Source organism: Neocloeon triangulifer, unplaced genomic scaffold, assembly GCF_031216515.1.
Source record: "Neocloeon triangulifer isolate White Clay Creek 2 clone unplaced genomic scaffold, ASM3121651v1 ptg000015l, whole genome shotgun sequence".
NCBI lineage: Eukaryota > Metazoa > Arthropoda > Insecta > Ephemeroptera > Baetidae > Neocloeon > Neocloeon triangulifer.
In genome coordinates, this window is record NW_026775557.1 from 3,758,176 (window position 1) to 3,773,679 (window position 15,504).

Consider the following 15,504-nt stretch of genomic DNA (forward strand, 5'->3'; position numbering starts at 1 on the left):
CTAGAGTAAATAAAAATGGGGGAACCTTACTAGATCATGTTTATGCAAATTTTAACTTGGAGAGCACATTTAACATAATTCCAGTTTTGTTCTCAGACCACAGTGCTGTGTCAGTATCAGTTAAACTGCCAGTAGAGAAAATTAAAGACACTTTCAAATATATAAGAAGTTACACTGAAGAGAATTATCTGAATCTTTTCTCCCTCCTCGAGCAGGAAAGTTGGGAGCAAGTTTTCCAGGCTAGCTCTGTGAATGAAAAAAGTGAAATCTTTATGGGCATTCTTGTTAAATATTTTGAAAAATCTTTCCCATTAAGACGTGTTGTTATCAGGGCTAACCAAATCGGTAAAATCAAATTGACAGATGAGACAAGGCAGTTACAAACCAAAATGATTAATTTAAGTCAAGAAATAAAATCAAATTTAGATCACAAGGTCAAGGCTGAACTGAAGCTAAAACTGAAACACATGAAGAAGGAAGTTGTTAATAAAATACAAATAGAAACAAAGCAAGTAAATGATAGGAAAATTGCAACATCTAAAAACAAATCCAGTGCAGCGTGGAAACTTATAAACACTAAATTAGGGAAAAGTAAAAATTCAGAGTATATTGACGAATTAAATATAAACGGTGCTAAAGAATCAATTAAACTTAATATCGCCAATTGCCTGAACAATGTATTTGTTGAACCAGAGCCTGACCTAAATAATATAAATTTAGCTGATTGTTCCAAAGTGACTGATAACCTTGGTAATATGGTACAAGAATTACAGCTTTTTGAGGAGTTTGAAATATATAGTATAATAAATCATCTCCCATCTAAAAATTCATCTGGGTGGGATGGAATTTCAACCACTGTACTGAAAAAAATTTCAATGTATATTACTGCGCCTCTTACTTATTTAATAAACGAGTCATTCCTAAAAGGTAGTTTCCCCGAAAATATGAAACTTGCTAAAATTATCCCACTGTTTAAAAAGGGCGAAAAAGAAAACCCTTCAAATTATAGACCAATTGCGATAACGTCATCAATATCGAAAGTATATGAGAAAGCCTTTTTACATAGATTGGAAAACCACTTGAACACTAATAATATCCAAATACCTGAGCAACATGGATTTAGAAAGGGAAAAAATACTGTAACGGCCTTATATAGCTATGTAACATCTTTGTACGAATCAGTTGAAGCAAAAGAAAAAGTGAATGTTATCTTGTATGATTTCTCTAACGCGTTTGGCACCCTTCATCCACCTCTCCTTATACATAAGTTAAAACAATACGGTCTAAACGAGAACTTGCTCTCGTGGTTGGCCTGCTTCTTATCAAATAGGAAACAATTTGTACAGCTCAAGAACCTTGGTTGTGATAGGTACGAGGAGTTTATTAACTCGGATATATTAGAGAGTAACAGGGGTGTGCCGCAAGGCACAGTTCTCGGCCCAATTGGGTTTTCTATGTATTTAAATGATATTCCTCTCGCTGTGTTCTTGGCCCTCCTGATTTTGTTTGCCGACGACTCCACGGCTATAGTCAAGGGAGAGTCTTTCCCTGAGGTAAATACTAAAACGGTGGCTGTAAATGACAGTTTTGTCGGTTTTGCTAATGATAATTTTTTGAGGATAAATTCAGAAAAATCTAAAATACTACAAATACATACCAGCCAAACAAAAAATCTTGTTCAACCTGATGTTAAAATTGAAGATAAGAGTATAGAAATCTGTAAAACTGGTAAACTCTTGGGAGTACAAATTAATGATACACTTAACTGGAATGATCACTGTGATAAGGTTGTCAATAAAATGAGAGGAGTCTCTCATGTGTTCACTAGACTAAAATACAAGGTGTCAGATAACATTCTAAAATTGATCTATTTTTCACACGTTCAGAGTCATATAATGTATGGGATTGTAATTTGGGGGGGTTCTAGTCATTTAATCAAAGTATTTAGAGCACAGAAAAGAGCGTTGAGAGCCATGGCGGGCATTCCCTACTGGCGATCTAATGAAGCGTTGGATACTTGTAAACCATTATTTGTCAAATATAATATAATGACCGTGCCATCGTTGTATATACTTGAATGTATAAAATTCTTGGTGCAAAACCGAAACCTATTTCAGAAATATAGTGATACTGTAGATACAAGGAGAGTGACTAGACATAATCAGACTAATCTTTGCTGTAATGATTTGGTTGTGAAAGAAGTAAAGCTTAAGAAATCTGTAGAAAACCCAGAAATCATGATCCCCAGAATATTTAATGCATTACCGATATCTTTAAAAGTCCTCGAAAATGACGAGGTTCTTGTAAAAATGGTGAAAGCTTTTGTGTTAGAGCACAAATTCTATGACTTGAACGAATTTTATCGTTTAAATAATGCCATGTACACTGACTTATTTTAAAAAGCTGTTATTTACTATGTATGTTATGTGGTATATAATGCTTAACAAAATAAAGAAATCTTGAATCTTGAATCTTGAATCCTTTACTTATTTTAAAGTAATCGTAAAAATCCATCACGAGGTTTCCATCATATATCAAAAACAAATTATTTTCCTTTTTAAAATTCATGCATCAACTTAAATTTTAAACTTAAAAATATTGAATTCTCATTTTTTCAAATTTTATAGCTCAAAATCATATTAAAAAACTTAATTTGCAACTAAAAAATCAATTCGTTTTATTCATCATTGAATCCTGAAATCATAAAATTTTGCCTTTATTAATCATTTTGCAAATGAAGCACAAGTAATAGCTCTTTTTATCGAGCAGTCAGTTAGTCTCATTGGAGTCTCCAAATTTAGACGATTTTTACTTCAGCACAATAATTATTTAGAATAAAAAGACAAGACTTGTTCGCCGCTAAAAGTTTTCTATTATTTTTTTTACATTGCGGATTAAATATTTCCTTTACTTGCCAAGTTCACTGGCACTGGTAACGCTTAAAACTTCTATCCTTTCCTAATAAGATTATCCCGCAGCAGTTAAGGCGGTTCGACGTTGGCACAAAGTATAGGAAAAGCGCGTAGGTGTCCGAGCGGTGGGTGGAATGGACGGACGTCTTGTGAATCGACGATTGGCAAACATTTGGCCGGCGGCCAGCGACGGATACCAATCGATTAGCACTGCGAGGCGTGTCTTGTTCTTTTTCTTTTGCTAGTTGTGTTGATGTTGATTGGGGCTAATTTGCGTGCCGCCGAGCGAATGCACCTCGACCCACCCGACAAAGAGACCATTATCGGCGGGCGTTTGTGTCACGTTTGATTTAATTAAACGCAAGGGCGGTTGGACGCTTCGGTCGGAGAGACAATAAAAGAGACGGAGGCGGACCCTCTCTATAAATAACAGAGGCAAAATATTTATGGACCTGAGTGACTGCGTCGAAGAGGAAAACACGCGGTGGCACACTTATTGGCCACAGCAGGTCTCTCTGCGCTGATGTGTGATGCATTAGGCCGATTACTTTTCTACCCCGAGGGTTGTTTTCAAAGATTGAACAACCCGAAACCGTACTTTATTTTGATAAAGGAGGATCAAAGGATGTTTTCCGAAGCAGCTGGAGAGTTAATAAAACGTTTCGGTCCAGTGTTCAATAGAATGAACAGAAGAGGGGTAAAAAAACTGACACAAAAGTTAATTTTGAATCATTCTAGTGATCATAATTACATAATTATTTTATGAATTCTTCAAAATTATAAATTATCAGCCGTATGATTGAAAAATAATTTATTTCATTAATAAATTTAATATAATTTTTATTCACCTTACACTGCTTATTAGTTTATTAAGTCGCAAATAGTGTCAATACAAAGTTGCATGCAATTGTCAACAAAAACTTGTTTGACCTTTTACAAATCAAACAAAATTATACTGCACTGGAGGCTATCAACTTTGATACAACAATTCTCTGGAGCTCAAATTTCACATCTACTTGATGCAAACAGGAGGAAACCTGCTTCGTGCAAGGTGGTGCGGTAGATCTTCGCGAGAGTTAATATATTTGTTGTCTATGCAATCACTCGCTCGGCGAGCAACTTCCATCGTTGCAGGTGACGTCATCCCCAGGCGAATGCAAATCCTGCATGTTCGCTCGATTATTATTAGAATATTCAAATGAGTTCAGCGGCGTCTCTGCTTCGCTGATATTGCCGCGCGAATCGGCTCGCGAAAATAATTAGGATCACGTGCAGAATAATGTGGTTTGCTATTTCAATCTGTGCCTCGGAGCAGCGACATTATTTGTTCAGGCATTCGTGGGGTTTGCGAATAATGCTGGGATGTAATAATTAATATCATAACATGACCTACGATAAGAACGGAACAAAAACTTACTCAACCGAGGCTTACTGCTGCGGATGGGGTCTTTTTGATCTCAGAAATTTTAGCGAAATTCTTGCTAGTGGTGGTACGGTTTTGTCCAACAATTCCTTTTTTAAATAAATTGTTTTCAACTTTTGAATACAAACAATGTGATCTAAAAATTTGATGAAAATATCCATCAAAAATGATATGCCTAAGAATAGTTTACATTAATAATTAATATATAACATTGAGTGATATAAATAAGATTGTTCTGAAAAATAATTAAAATATCAAACAGTTATACCAATTATTATTATTATTATTGGGTCTTCTGCACCAACAATAAAACACACAAGCTGGCGAGACTTTGTCTTACAATAATTTTTAAACACTTTTTTACAAGCTTTTAGTTGGTTTAAATAAATTATAATCTTTCAAGTTGACATATAAAATTTATGCAATTTTTACGTTAGTATAATTATAATCAATGATTGTGTTTTGTATGTATTTAAATGGTTTATTATCAAAAAATTTTGTAGGGCCATAGGTTCATAAAGAAAGTACAGATTTCAAGAGAAATTTTGCTTTTGAATTCAGTTATAATCAGATATCATAAATGGAAAAGGCTTTTTATTTGAGAGATAACACAATTGCAATATTACCAGAAAATTCTAGGAATGATGCTTATTAAATGAAAACAGTTTTTCCTCATTCCTTTTGCTCTGATTCCTTTATCACAATTGAACCATTCAAATGCACATTTTGATGGCTGAAAAGGCAATCTTCCTTTTTCCTTGTTGAAAGGGTCCCAAAACAAACAAAGGCACGTAACATACCTTGATGGGAGTTTGAAGATCGCCTCCAATTTGAGTTGGTAATAGACAGGGCCAGGCCCATTAAAATTAGACTCATCTCGTGCGGAGAGCTAACGCAATTTGCTTTCTCTGGCGCGCTCAACCCGTTCTCCATGCCGACCGCACTTAGCCGATTTTCCTTGGTAATAATGAAGTATTAAGTCGAGAGAGGGTGCATTGTGCGTCCGCCATAAATCCTTCCCTAATTATATTCGCCGCGAAGAGGCCCAACGCAGCACGCGCGGCCGCGACGTGTTCCATCTTTTTTTGCGAGCACGTGAGGGACCGTCTCGGAGAGTGGCCTGTCGGAAAAAATGGCGTTCGCTGCCAATTTGCCCTGTCGACTCGAACCTGCTGCTCGCACGTAAGAGAATTTTTCTCGCCTGGTAATGGAGTGATTCTCCTTTTTCGTGAGCCTTTTTTCAGGTATATTTTTGATCCGGGGAAAAAGTCCGTCAGCTCGAGGTGGTTCCGACGCGTAATGGGACAGAAAAGAGCTTTGTGAAAAGGGGATTTCTAATGGAAAGCACGAAAGGCTCACCTGCGAATGCATTACGCGCACATTTCGCGGGCGGTGCACAAGAGTTTATTCCACCGGCTGGTATAATAGCGTCATTATTCTTGCGGATCTTGAGGTTCCTGCAAGGTTTTCTCATTGTTAATTGAATTTTTAAAAAAGGGAATAAAACATAATAATATAATACCAACTGCCAATATAATAATAAAAGTTTGTAAAAAAGGGAAAGGTAGAGTAAGAACTCTGTTGGAACTTTTGGAACTAATAGCTTAAAAAAAATTAGGAAATGAAGGAAAAATTATGTTCCCTTGTCATCAGGAAATCACACATATAAAAAATTTACAAATTTATGTTCAAAAAGACGGGAAAACAAAATTAAATTCATAACATGTTTATGTTTCTTATAAATGCATTTAACGTAAAAATAAATGAGATAACACAATAACTTGACCAGAAGAAACACTGATTGTTTTTTAAATTAATTTAAAATACAATCTCTTGGTTTTCAAATAGTTCAATTATGAACAAAGAAGAATAATAATTGAAATTTTTTTACTTATTATAAGTACTTTTTATTTGAGCATTCTTACAAGAATTATGAAAAGCATTTTTTGAAATTTCTTATTTGAATTAATAGTTTTGAAAAAAATTTAAAATCTAAACAACACAATGAATTTTAAAGCCGGATCAAGATGGAGCATTGACAATATTGACATGCCCAGCACGTGTGTCGATGGTGAGCTCCAAATCCCAGATCTCCTGCGTCACATTGACATGGAATATGGAAATGATTTGCAAGCCCCAGTCCGTTGTCTCGGGCCCCTCAGCTGTCCAATAAAGCGCGTCTAATTAATCCGGAATCCAGTTGACCGAGCGCGGCGAAGGTGTTCTGCGCCAAAAACGTGACCGACATGCAAAACGCGAGCTGCTCTTTGAACTTTCCGGCGAAAATGGATTATTTGACTGACGGAGAGCCGACCTGGTGCGGTTGCATCTTTAAATCCGCTCTCGGTCGGACGCTTATGCAGCCGGACCGGCCGAGGCGACCGCCGCGTTGCCTACGCGCCGCTTCGCAGGGGCATTACTCCTCGTTACGCGGTATTACGGCTCTGCCTAATCGCATCGTGGGCCCACCCGGATTAAAAGAAAATTAATCCAATTTACAGCAGTGACCAGAGCTGCAGAATGGATGCTTTTTCTGATTCTTTCATTTTTCGCTGCGAGTTGAAACAGAAAACTCATTATTTTCCCCAAGGCCGATTTGCATTTGATTCTGGCTCTCCCTTTTCTTTGATGCAAATTGATATACTTCTTTGGAACTTCATCAAGTTCGCCCTTCTCGATTTTACTTTGATGCAGTCTGTGCAAATGAATTCTACGTTTCAAGCCAAAGCAGCTGCAGATTGGGAATTATTGAAAACGGTTTTGAAGAGAAACTTCTTCCAAAGAGACATTATGAGTATTTTACCAAAGTTTTGTAAAAGGTTCGGTGCGAAAGAGGGGATTATCCTCACTTGAAAGGGATGAAATCGTCGAAAAAGAGCAAAGAAATTTATTTCAAGGGAAAACGTCACGTCTGTGTTTTTGTTTGACAGTAAAAAAGGGGTTATTTGAATTTCTTTGTGTGCTAGACAATTGAAACATTTAAAAGACAAAAAAATGCGCATATTGTACTCTTTGTTGCTATTCAATGGTGATACTAAATTATTCATGTGTATAGTTCCTCAATTACAACTTATGTGGTGGTTTTAAATTACCGCATTTAAAATTATTCAGAAATTTTTATTTTATTGCAAACATATCTCACTTATGACAAAAGCTAAATAAAAAAAAATTATTTTTAACAATTTTCAATTCTTAAATTTAGATTTCTTGAAGCGATTTCCTAATAAACAGAACTGATTGATTCATTAGCCCAAATAAATATTTTCTCAATTATTTAAAGTTATATTTCTTTGCGATTTTAGATTCTATTATATTTGGCTTAATTAATGTTTGTTCTTGTTTTATCTTTTGAACATAGACAAAGTGAATCATTTTAATTTGAATTGATATTATTTTTCAAATTTCAAACTATTAAGAATTTGTAAATATATATTAAATTTATTCAAAAATAAGATAGTAATACACAAATTCGCACAAATTATTCGTAAAACCATAATATATAATTATATGAAATTCTTGTATTTTTCTTCCTTTAGAATAAGAAAATGTTTATTAATTTCGATTTAACTTAAGAAAATTAATTGAGATCAAGGACTGAACTGATAGTATTTAATTGAAGTAAAAAGAGAAAAAATATAACTGAATAGTGGAAAGAAGGGCAATGAGCAGCACTAGGTGCGAAAAAGGCACCCTCTCTGAGCCGACTAACCCTTTCCACCGGCGGTGCGCATGACTCGCGGCACCGTGCGGTGGTGCGCGTGGCGGCAGCGCCTCCGTCGCTCCCCATTCGCCACTCCGGCCTCGTGCGACTCGTTAGTGCAGCAGCAGTCGTCCGCAGAGCCGGACATGAGCGCCCAGTCTCGCCGCTGAAGAGCCCGTTTCGCAGTTCTTGACTCAGACTCTGTCGTTTTTCGAGCACCTCGTTCTCGCCACAATGCAGCACCCCGTGCATCCCCCCGGCTGGCTGCTGCCCGCCTGGTACCCCTTGCACAAGGTGGTGGCCATGCCGGCCCAGACGCACATCGCCATCCCCACGGGCCCGCCCCCGGGCCTCCACCCGGCGGCCGCGGCCGCCGCCGCAGCGGCCGGCGTGCATCCGGCCCTGCACCACATGGTGCACCACCACCACCACCACCCGGCCGCGCACCACCCGGCCCTGCAGCAGAACCACGCCGTCGGGCACGTGGGCCCGCTGGCCGTGCTTCGGGGCTTCGTCGCCGCCAACGGCGCCCTTCGCCAACCCACTAAACAGGTCCGTTTCGCTTCTCCTTCCTTTCTCGATCTATTTTTTATGTGCGCGGCCGTTTTGGGAACGATTTTATCTATCTTGTTTTGACGTCTGCTCGGCTGCAGCGGTCAGTCGGCCCTTCAATTTTTCAGAGGCAGTCTGACGAACGGTTGCTGTTGACGGCGCCGTTTGTGCGATGGTCAATGTTTCCTGGAAATGTGCCGACACAACGTCCAAACTCTTATGCTCTGACGTTTTCGCTTCTGAAGATAAATCAGTGTTTTTTGATGGCCACTCGAAATGCGATTGCTAAAAGTTAGAAAAAAATATTAGTCTAAAAATTTTTAAAGGCAACAAGATAAAAATGATTCTCTAGAAAATATAAAGAAGAAAACGAGATTTCTGTTAATTTAACTTTTTCACTTATTTGACGGATATATTATTCAAAATTCAACCCGGAGAATTAACGTTTAATTAATTAAAAAGTGGTGCTGAAGATAGAAATAAACAACTCTGACCTTTTTCTAATTGAATTCATTTGTCAATACTCAAAATTTATCAAACATTGAAATCAATTAATGGACCATTGCATTTTACAACTTTCGATGCCGAGCTCGAAATAAACCGCGGTGTCCAATATTCAACACGAGCCCGTTGGGCATAATACTTTTTAAAATCCACAGCGGACAACGTGAAATCAATTAAAACGCCAGTCATCGCGCCAAGGCTCAGTCGTGAAATAATATTTACAGCAGGCGTGACGGATTTTTGTAAACACACGCGTGACGACCTGATCCTAAAAAGCGTCATTTGAACGCTAAACATTTCGTATTACAGCGACCTAATTAGCCCCGCACCTTATCAGATCGCAAAGTTATGAAAAGTCGCACGTAAAAAGTTGCTATCGGCCGGTCGATCGGATTAAAAAAATACTCTGTTCTCTCGCAGGCAGATTTTCTCGGAAAATCCCACCCTTTGTCAAAAGAGCATCAAAGTGCTCTCGAAAAGGAGGGGGCTTTGAATAAAATAGACTGCAGCCCACATCTAAATTCAAAGCAAACATGATTAAATGCAAATACGAACCTTTTTGCACTCAAAATAGAATTCTCAAAGAGAGAGGAAAAATCGTAGCAAATTAAACAGCTGCAGAGGAAACTGCATTCGATCCGCGAAATTAACGAAGCAAACAGCCCGTGCGCTGAAAAAGAAAAGTGCTGCGCACTGCTAATGGGCAAACTTTTGCAATCGCGTCATGTTAGTTTTCAACCTGCTTTCCCTGGCTAGCTGCGAAAGTGTGGCATAAAATTGCACTAGCTATGCTGATTTAGCACGCAAAGTTCCAAGCTGCTTGCTTTGTGTCGGCGGCAAACTTTTGCATGCCTGATGAGGCGAGGCCGAGGAGAAGATGTTCGTATGCGCACCAAAGAATTACGCAACTTTGATTCTAGATGCAAAACACAGACACTAGCCAGACCGTTCGGGTCGATCGATGCTTTTGACGCAAATTGATTTTTGTCAGCACGAGAGAGAGCTTAACACTCATTAGTGGCCGTAGTTGAGCAAAATTACATTAGTGTGACTTGGCTAATCAATTTACGTAGAAAAATTATTGTTCGATCAAATAGTTTTATGAATTATTAAAAGTTAATACATAATTTTGTTAAAAATATTCTCGAATTGAAGGCAATAATTTGTGTTAAATTAATCAATTAACCATTTTATTTCTTCTAAGTTTTATATCGTTAAAATCTTTACTTGTGTCTCATATTTAAATTTATTCGCAAAAAAAAGAATAATTATATTGATTCATTAAACATTTGGTTTCAGAATATTTTGTTCTTTTATTTAGTAATTTCGTTTTAATACAACCTCTACAGAATGAGAAGAGTAAAATATGCTTGTTTTCATTCTTCATAATTGTAAGTGGTTTAGGAAGATTTTTTTTCACATAAGAATGTTGAACACAAGCTTTGAAACGAAAGAAGTGCGTCTTTTTTACCCTAACAAAAACCAACTCAGCAAATGCGTGCGCGATTCTAAAACATAATTGCCGTCGGGTAGATAACAAGGAAAAAAATCTTCTCTGGCAAAGTTGTGTTCTCTAACACGCTTTTTTCGTCATCTTCTGGCCACCAACAACAATTAATTTTTCGTTGCTTAAACTAAGGAGGGCAAAAAGATTATGTTTCTTTTTTATCGTGAACCCTGTTATTATTAATGAAGTTGAATTTCCTTTCTGCGAAAAAAAGAAGAGGGTCGCTGTTTGCAGAATGAATACGCACGGTATTTTGATAAAAAGTTTGGTTTGTTGCTGCTAATTTAATTGCTTTATGTTGGAATATCAAAACACTGCAAAAACCTTCTGCATTGGGGCAAGACAGCCTTTTTTCAAGTGAGTTTATTTGAGAGCGAATGTTTGCCGCAGCTGATATCACCGCCGCTTATTGACTTTTCTTCTGGCGCTTTTGTTTGCTGTGTATTTAGTTGTGTTTTCGCGTTTGCACAACCTATTACTGGATTTCGAAACTGACGGTTTTGCCTTCCCAAATCAACTAGCAAAAACTTAATTTTCTTACAAAGTTTTAACTTTTTCTTCTTTAATTCCAGTAATTTTTCCATCAATAGGCCAGAATTTGTGTTTCACATTATTTTTAGCAGCAAATGTAAGTGGGATTTTGATAAAGTAAATCTTTCTTCTTAAGAATTTCTGATTGAAATGGGCATTGGACTGAAAAAGGAATTTCATTACACAAAAAGAGCTGAAAGATTTCAAAAGTTTCCCTCTCATTTCACCCTAAATCATGAACAGAACAAAGCCGGATTCCCTTCGCTCGAGCAATAAATTTATCAGCAAAAACACGAGTCGACCGCAAGCGAAACTTTGCCGGCGCCGAATTTTCCATCAAATTAAGAGCTTAGCCGGATAAGAAACACTCGGCGTTATTATTTCGCTCTTGCTGGGAGGCGCGATGCATATTTTAAAGGCGAAAGGAAACTTTGTTGCGGCCGAGGAGAGAAAGGGAAGAGAGACGTGGTGCGGACCAAATTGTATCGGACGCGGCGCACACCTCGAGCTTTTCGCGCGCGCGCCGCCGGTGCTGAATAATGCACGAATTGCACGGGCCGAGTGAAAGGTGCATGCAAATGCCGGCGGGGCCTCTGCGAATAAAGAATGCACGAGGCGAGAATCTCTTTAAGGCAGCCTTCTTCTTTTTCGGTCAATAAGACGACGCTTGCCGGATCAGCGGGCTTTTCGCTCCGAAGACGTCGCTTGAATTTTACTCGAGCCCCTTTTTCAGAATTCAATTTTCTTAAACTTTGTTTGCCAGGTCGTCGTGCTTATCAGAATGAAATGGGCGTTTGCCTCCCACCAGGTGATCGACCACGAGAATGGTTCTCGGATATTGCTTTTTAAAATAGGGACCTTAACATCTTGGGCTCCAATGAATATTTATACTCACTACGAGTGGAAGGCTAGAAATAATAGTGATGGAAGAGTCAGGATAAAAAATAAGAAAGTGGAACAAACAAAGTGATGGTTTAGTTTATTACTAGCACATTTAAAAGTGATTTGAAACAATAAAGACAAAATAAAACTTTTTTATTCACAATTATTATATTATTAATTATTAGCTGCAATTAATTTTTATCATATTTATATAATATATTGTACATTTAAATTTTAAATTAAGATGTTTAAACCATTATTACTCTTATAATCAATCACACAGTACATTTCTGGACATTTTTGTGATTTTTTCAACCTGAAAATACCAAAATATTTATTTATTATTATTTCTATCCGTTCATTTACGTTCAAATGAATTTATTGTAAAGGAATTTGATCTTTGAGAATTTAGAATTGGACATAACATATTAAATAACATAATATTATAAATATAGATTACTAATCCCTCTTCCTTCTACAAACTACAAATGGTTAATTACGTTCATTTATATTATAAAAATTGCAACGAAAATGGTTACTATCCATTTTTCAAAACAAGCTTGAACAAATAATTGGCAATTTAAAAAAAATATGCAATTTTTAAATTTTTATTCTATTGCACAATGCTGGGGCATTTTAAACAGGCATCATGTTTGTATTGCGACTGATTGTATTTAGTAATTAACCGTTACAAATATCCAAAACTTAAAAGGAATCAGTAAACAAAATTCGTCAATTGTAAGCTATTTTTTAACAGAAGTGCTCTCAAACCTTGTGGTTCAATGCTCCCTTTTTCTGGTGTCTGAAGGGAAAACATTGGTCCACGCCCAGAAAGAGTAAATTTGTCAAAAATATTTACAGTTTGGTCCTCGCATTGGGGCAAAAAATATAATTTTTCCGCTCCAAATGCGCCCACGCGTCTGGCAGGAAGGGAAAAATGGTAAACAAGCGACGCAATAAGCTGTAGAGAAAGGAGGGCATGATGCGCGCTTTTTATTAAATCCGAGTTTATTATCAGCCGGAGGGTTCGCAGGGCAGGGAAGGGAACACTCTCGGAGCCTCTTTGGAGGGATTCGCAGCCACCAGCGATTTCCATTCGCTCCCCGGGCGATAGTAATAATAATTAGCAGAGACGACAACAACAATCGGCAGCGGGAACAATGCTCGGGAGTCGCGTTGGAAATTATCACGCAGATACGACATGTCACCCCGCCATTACCGCCGAGCGATAATTAATAATATTCCGGTTTAATTATCGCGCCGCCGGTCGAAAGTCACCTTGCTCGACACGACAAAGTTTGCTCCCCTTTGAAATAGTGCGGCTTCACTCAATCTCCCGACCCGACTTATTGAATGAATCGCGCCGCAATAATTTGCCATTTAATTAGTGGTGACAACATAACTTTAAGGAATGCTGAAATTGTGGCTGATTTTTTTTTTGAAATCTACTGAAATTTTATTTTTAAAATAATAGTTCATTAATTCTTTTTGTGAAATCTGAATAGAATGAATTTTTGTAATTGATGTATATTTCAATTGGACGCTTTTTTAAAATTTTTGAAAATATACAAATGTGTTTCCAATAATTATATTTAAATTGGAATGTATTTAAGCAAGAAAAACATGTACAAAAAAAAACTGTCATACACCATTGTCATGCTAATGATTATGTGTATAAATTTAGCGTTGGCCATTTTGGTTGTACGCGTCGCGCACAGCAATGTTCCAATGAGCTTTGATTTGCGTTGTCACTGTGACACACAACTTTGATGAACGACTGCACATAACTAATGAGCAGCACTGACCGTCGAAATTTCAGCGTGACTTACTGCCAACCGTCGTGTACTCTGTACAAAAATATTGATTAGAACAAATTTATTACCAGCGTGGCGTTTATTTAACGAAATTCTACAATTTTCATCTCCAAAGCAGGTTATTTTTATTATTTATTCTTCACGGTTGATACAAAAATTTTTTAAAAAAAGGTTTAAGGTTATGAGTAGTGAATTTGAAGAAGTATTCTAATAGAAAGAATCCCCTTTTAATTAAAACAAAAACAATTTTTTTCTTCTTAAATCACCTGCTCAAAATAATTTCAGAGGATTTTCATCACTAAATTCAATTTCACAGTCTGATACTCGTAGATCAATTTGCATCAAAGCGATCTCCTATTTCATATGAGGAAAATACCAGAGCACATTAATTCGCTTTGTCCATCTGTCCGACTGCGTCTCTCTGTGCACGCTTTTGTCTGTGCAAATAATCGCAATATTTGCTGCGATTGTACCGCTTTGTGTTTATTTCGTTTGTTCCTTTGCTCTTGAGCACACATTCTTGTGTGCAACCACATTAAACGGATGGAGTTATGATTATGCGAATTCTCTTCCCTGCGAAAGAGCTTATTCCACCAGAATTAAATTATCGCTGGCCTGAATAGCTGCTTCATTAATGCCGGCTCATGATTGCTTTTTAATTAACAAAATTTGTCGACTGTGCTACATATGGGAGGCTATGAATAATCTAGTAACACAATTAAAACTGTTTTAATTTCATCGCTTGGGAAAAATAAATTTATTCATTGCAAACTTTTTTTAATTTAAATAAAAATTTGAAATTACAAGTACCTTTTTTAACTTAAAATATACTATTGAAATGTCAATGAGAATTTAATATTCCATCAATTAAAAATAATAGTTTGACTTCTCATTGCTAAGGAAATTTATATTTATTATTTTTATTTATATTTGCCCACATTAATTGTTGAAATCAATTTAGCAGAATAAAGCCTTCATTGAAAGAGAGCACGCCAAAATATTTATTTTATTCTGCTTGGAATCAAATGATTAATTCATTTTCTCTGCATATTACAATGAAATGTTCCCAGAAATTATATTTTATCCTCAAGTCAATAAGAACTTTCATGCATTCATCGTAGTAAAGATTATAGAGTGATTTGTTATGCAAATTAATAAACACTTCCGGAAACACGCCATTAATCTACTGCGTCAGCAAGGAAAGTAGTGCGCACGCAAAACTATAAACCAAACAAACGGAGAGCTATCCGAATTCAATAGTTTGCGGATGATATTGGCGAAAATATGCTTCCGGAATGAGCCGGTTCCGCAAACATATTTCAGTCGGCGGCACCGAATTCGCCCCGCGCATATTCCATTTAGACTCGTCTTCCTGGCCGGCCATAAATTTGCACGATGCACGCCGCGGGCATTGTATGTATGTGTTTTGCAGCGCGGGCTCGGCGGCACAGAGGATGTCACCCCGAAATACGGCTAATTTATGAAGTGCGGAACAACGCATTAATTCGATCACTTTCCCGCGTGTCCGGAGGGAAGTGTAAAACGACACAAAAGCCCAAAACGGGCATAAATAAACCCTAATTTCAGCCTAAATTAGATTCTGTACACATAAAAAAATCCCAGTTGCGAAATTTCTATAAATATAAATGTTATTTTTGATTAACAAAAACTTTTCTAGA

The 15,504-nt window shown here is 37.2% G+C and overlaps 1 protein-coding gene across 4 annotated transcripts in view; it reads left to right on the forward strand.

Moving 5' to 3' along the window:
- Window positions 1-15,504, forward strand: part of LOC132202425 (pseudouridylate synthase RPUSD2-like) — a 205,461-nt gene that overhangs the window by 30,924 nt on the left and 159,033 nt on the right. Inside the window, exon 1 of one of the 4 annotated variants that reach the window (XM_059629337.1) lies at window positions 8,142-8,587. The exons of the other annotated variants lie outside the window; for them this stretch is intronic. Within the exon in view, the coding sequence (XP_059485320.1) occupies window positions 8,270-8,587 (318 nt within the window). The 5' untranslated portion in view covers window positions 8,142-8,269. Of the gene's footprint in view, window positions 1-8,141; window positions 8,588-15,504 lie in introns of those variants that run through there. 4 annotated transcript variants of the gene reach the window in all.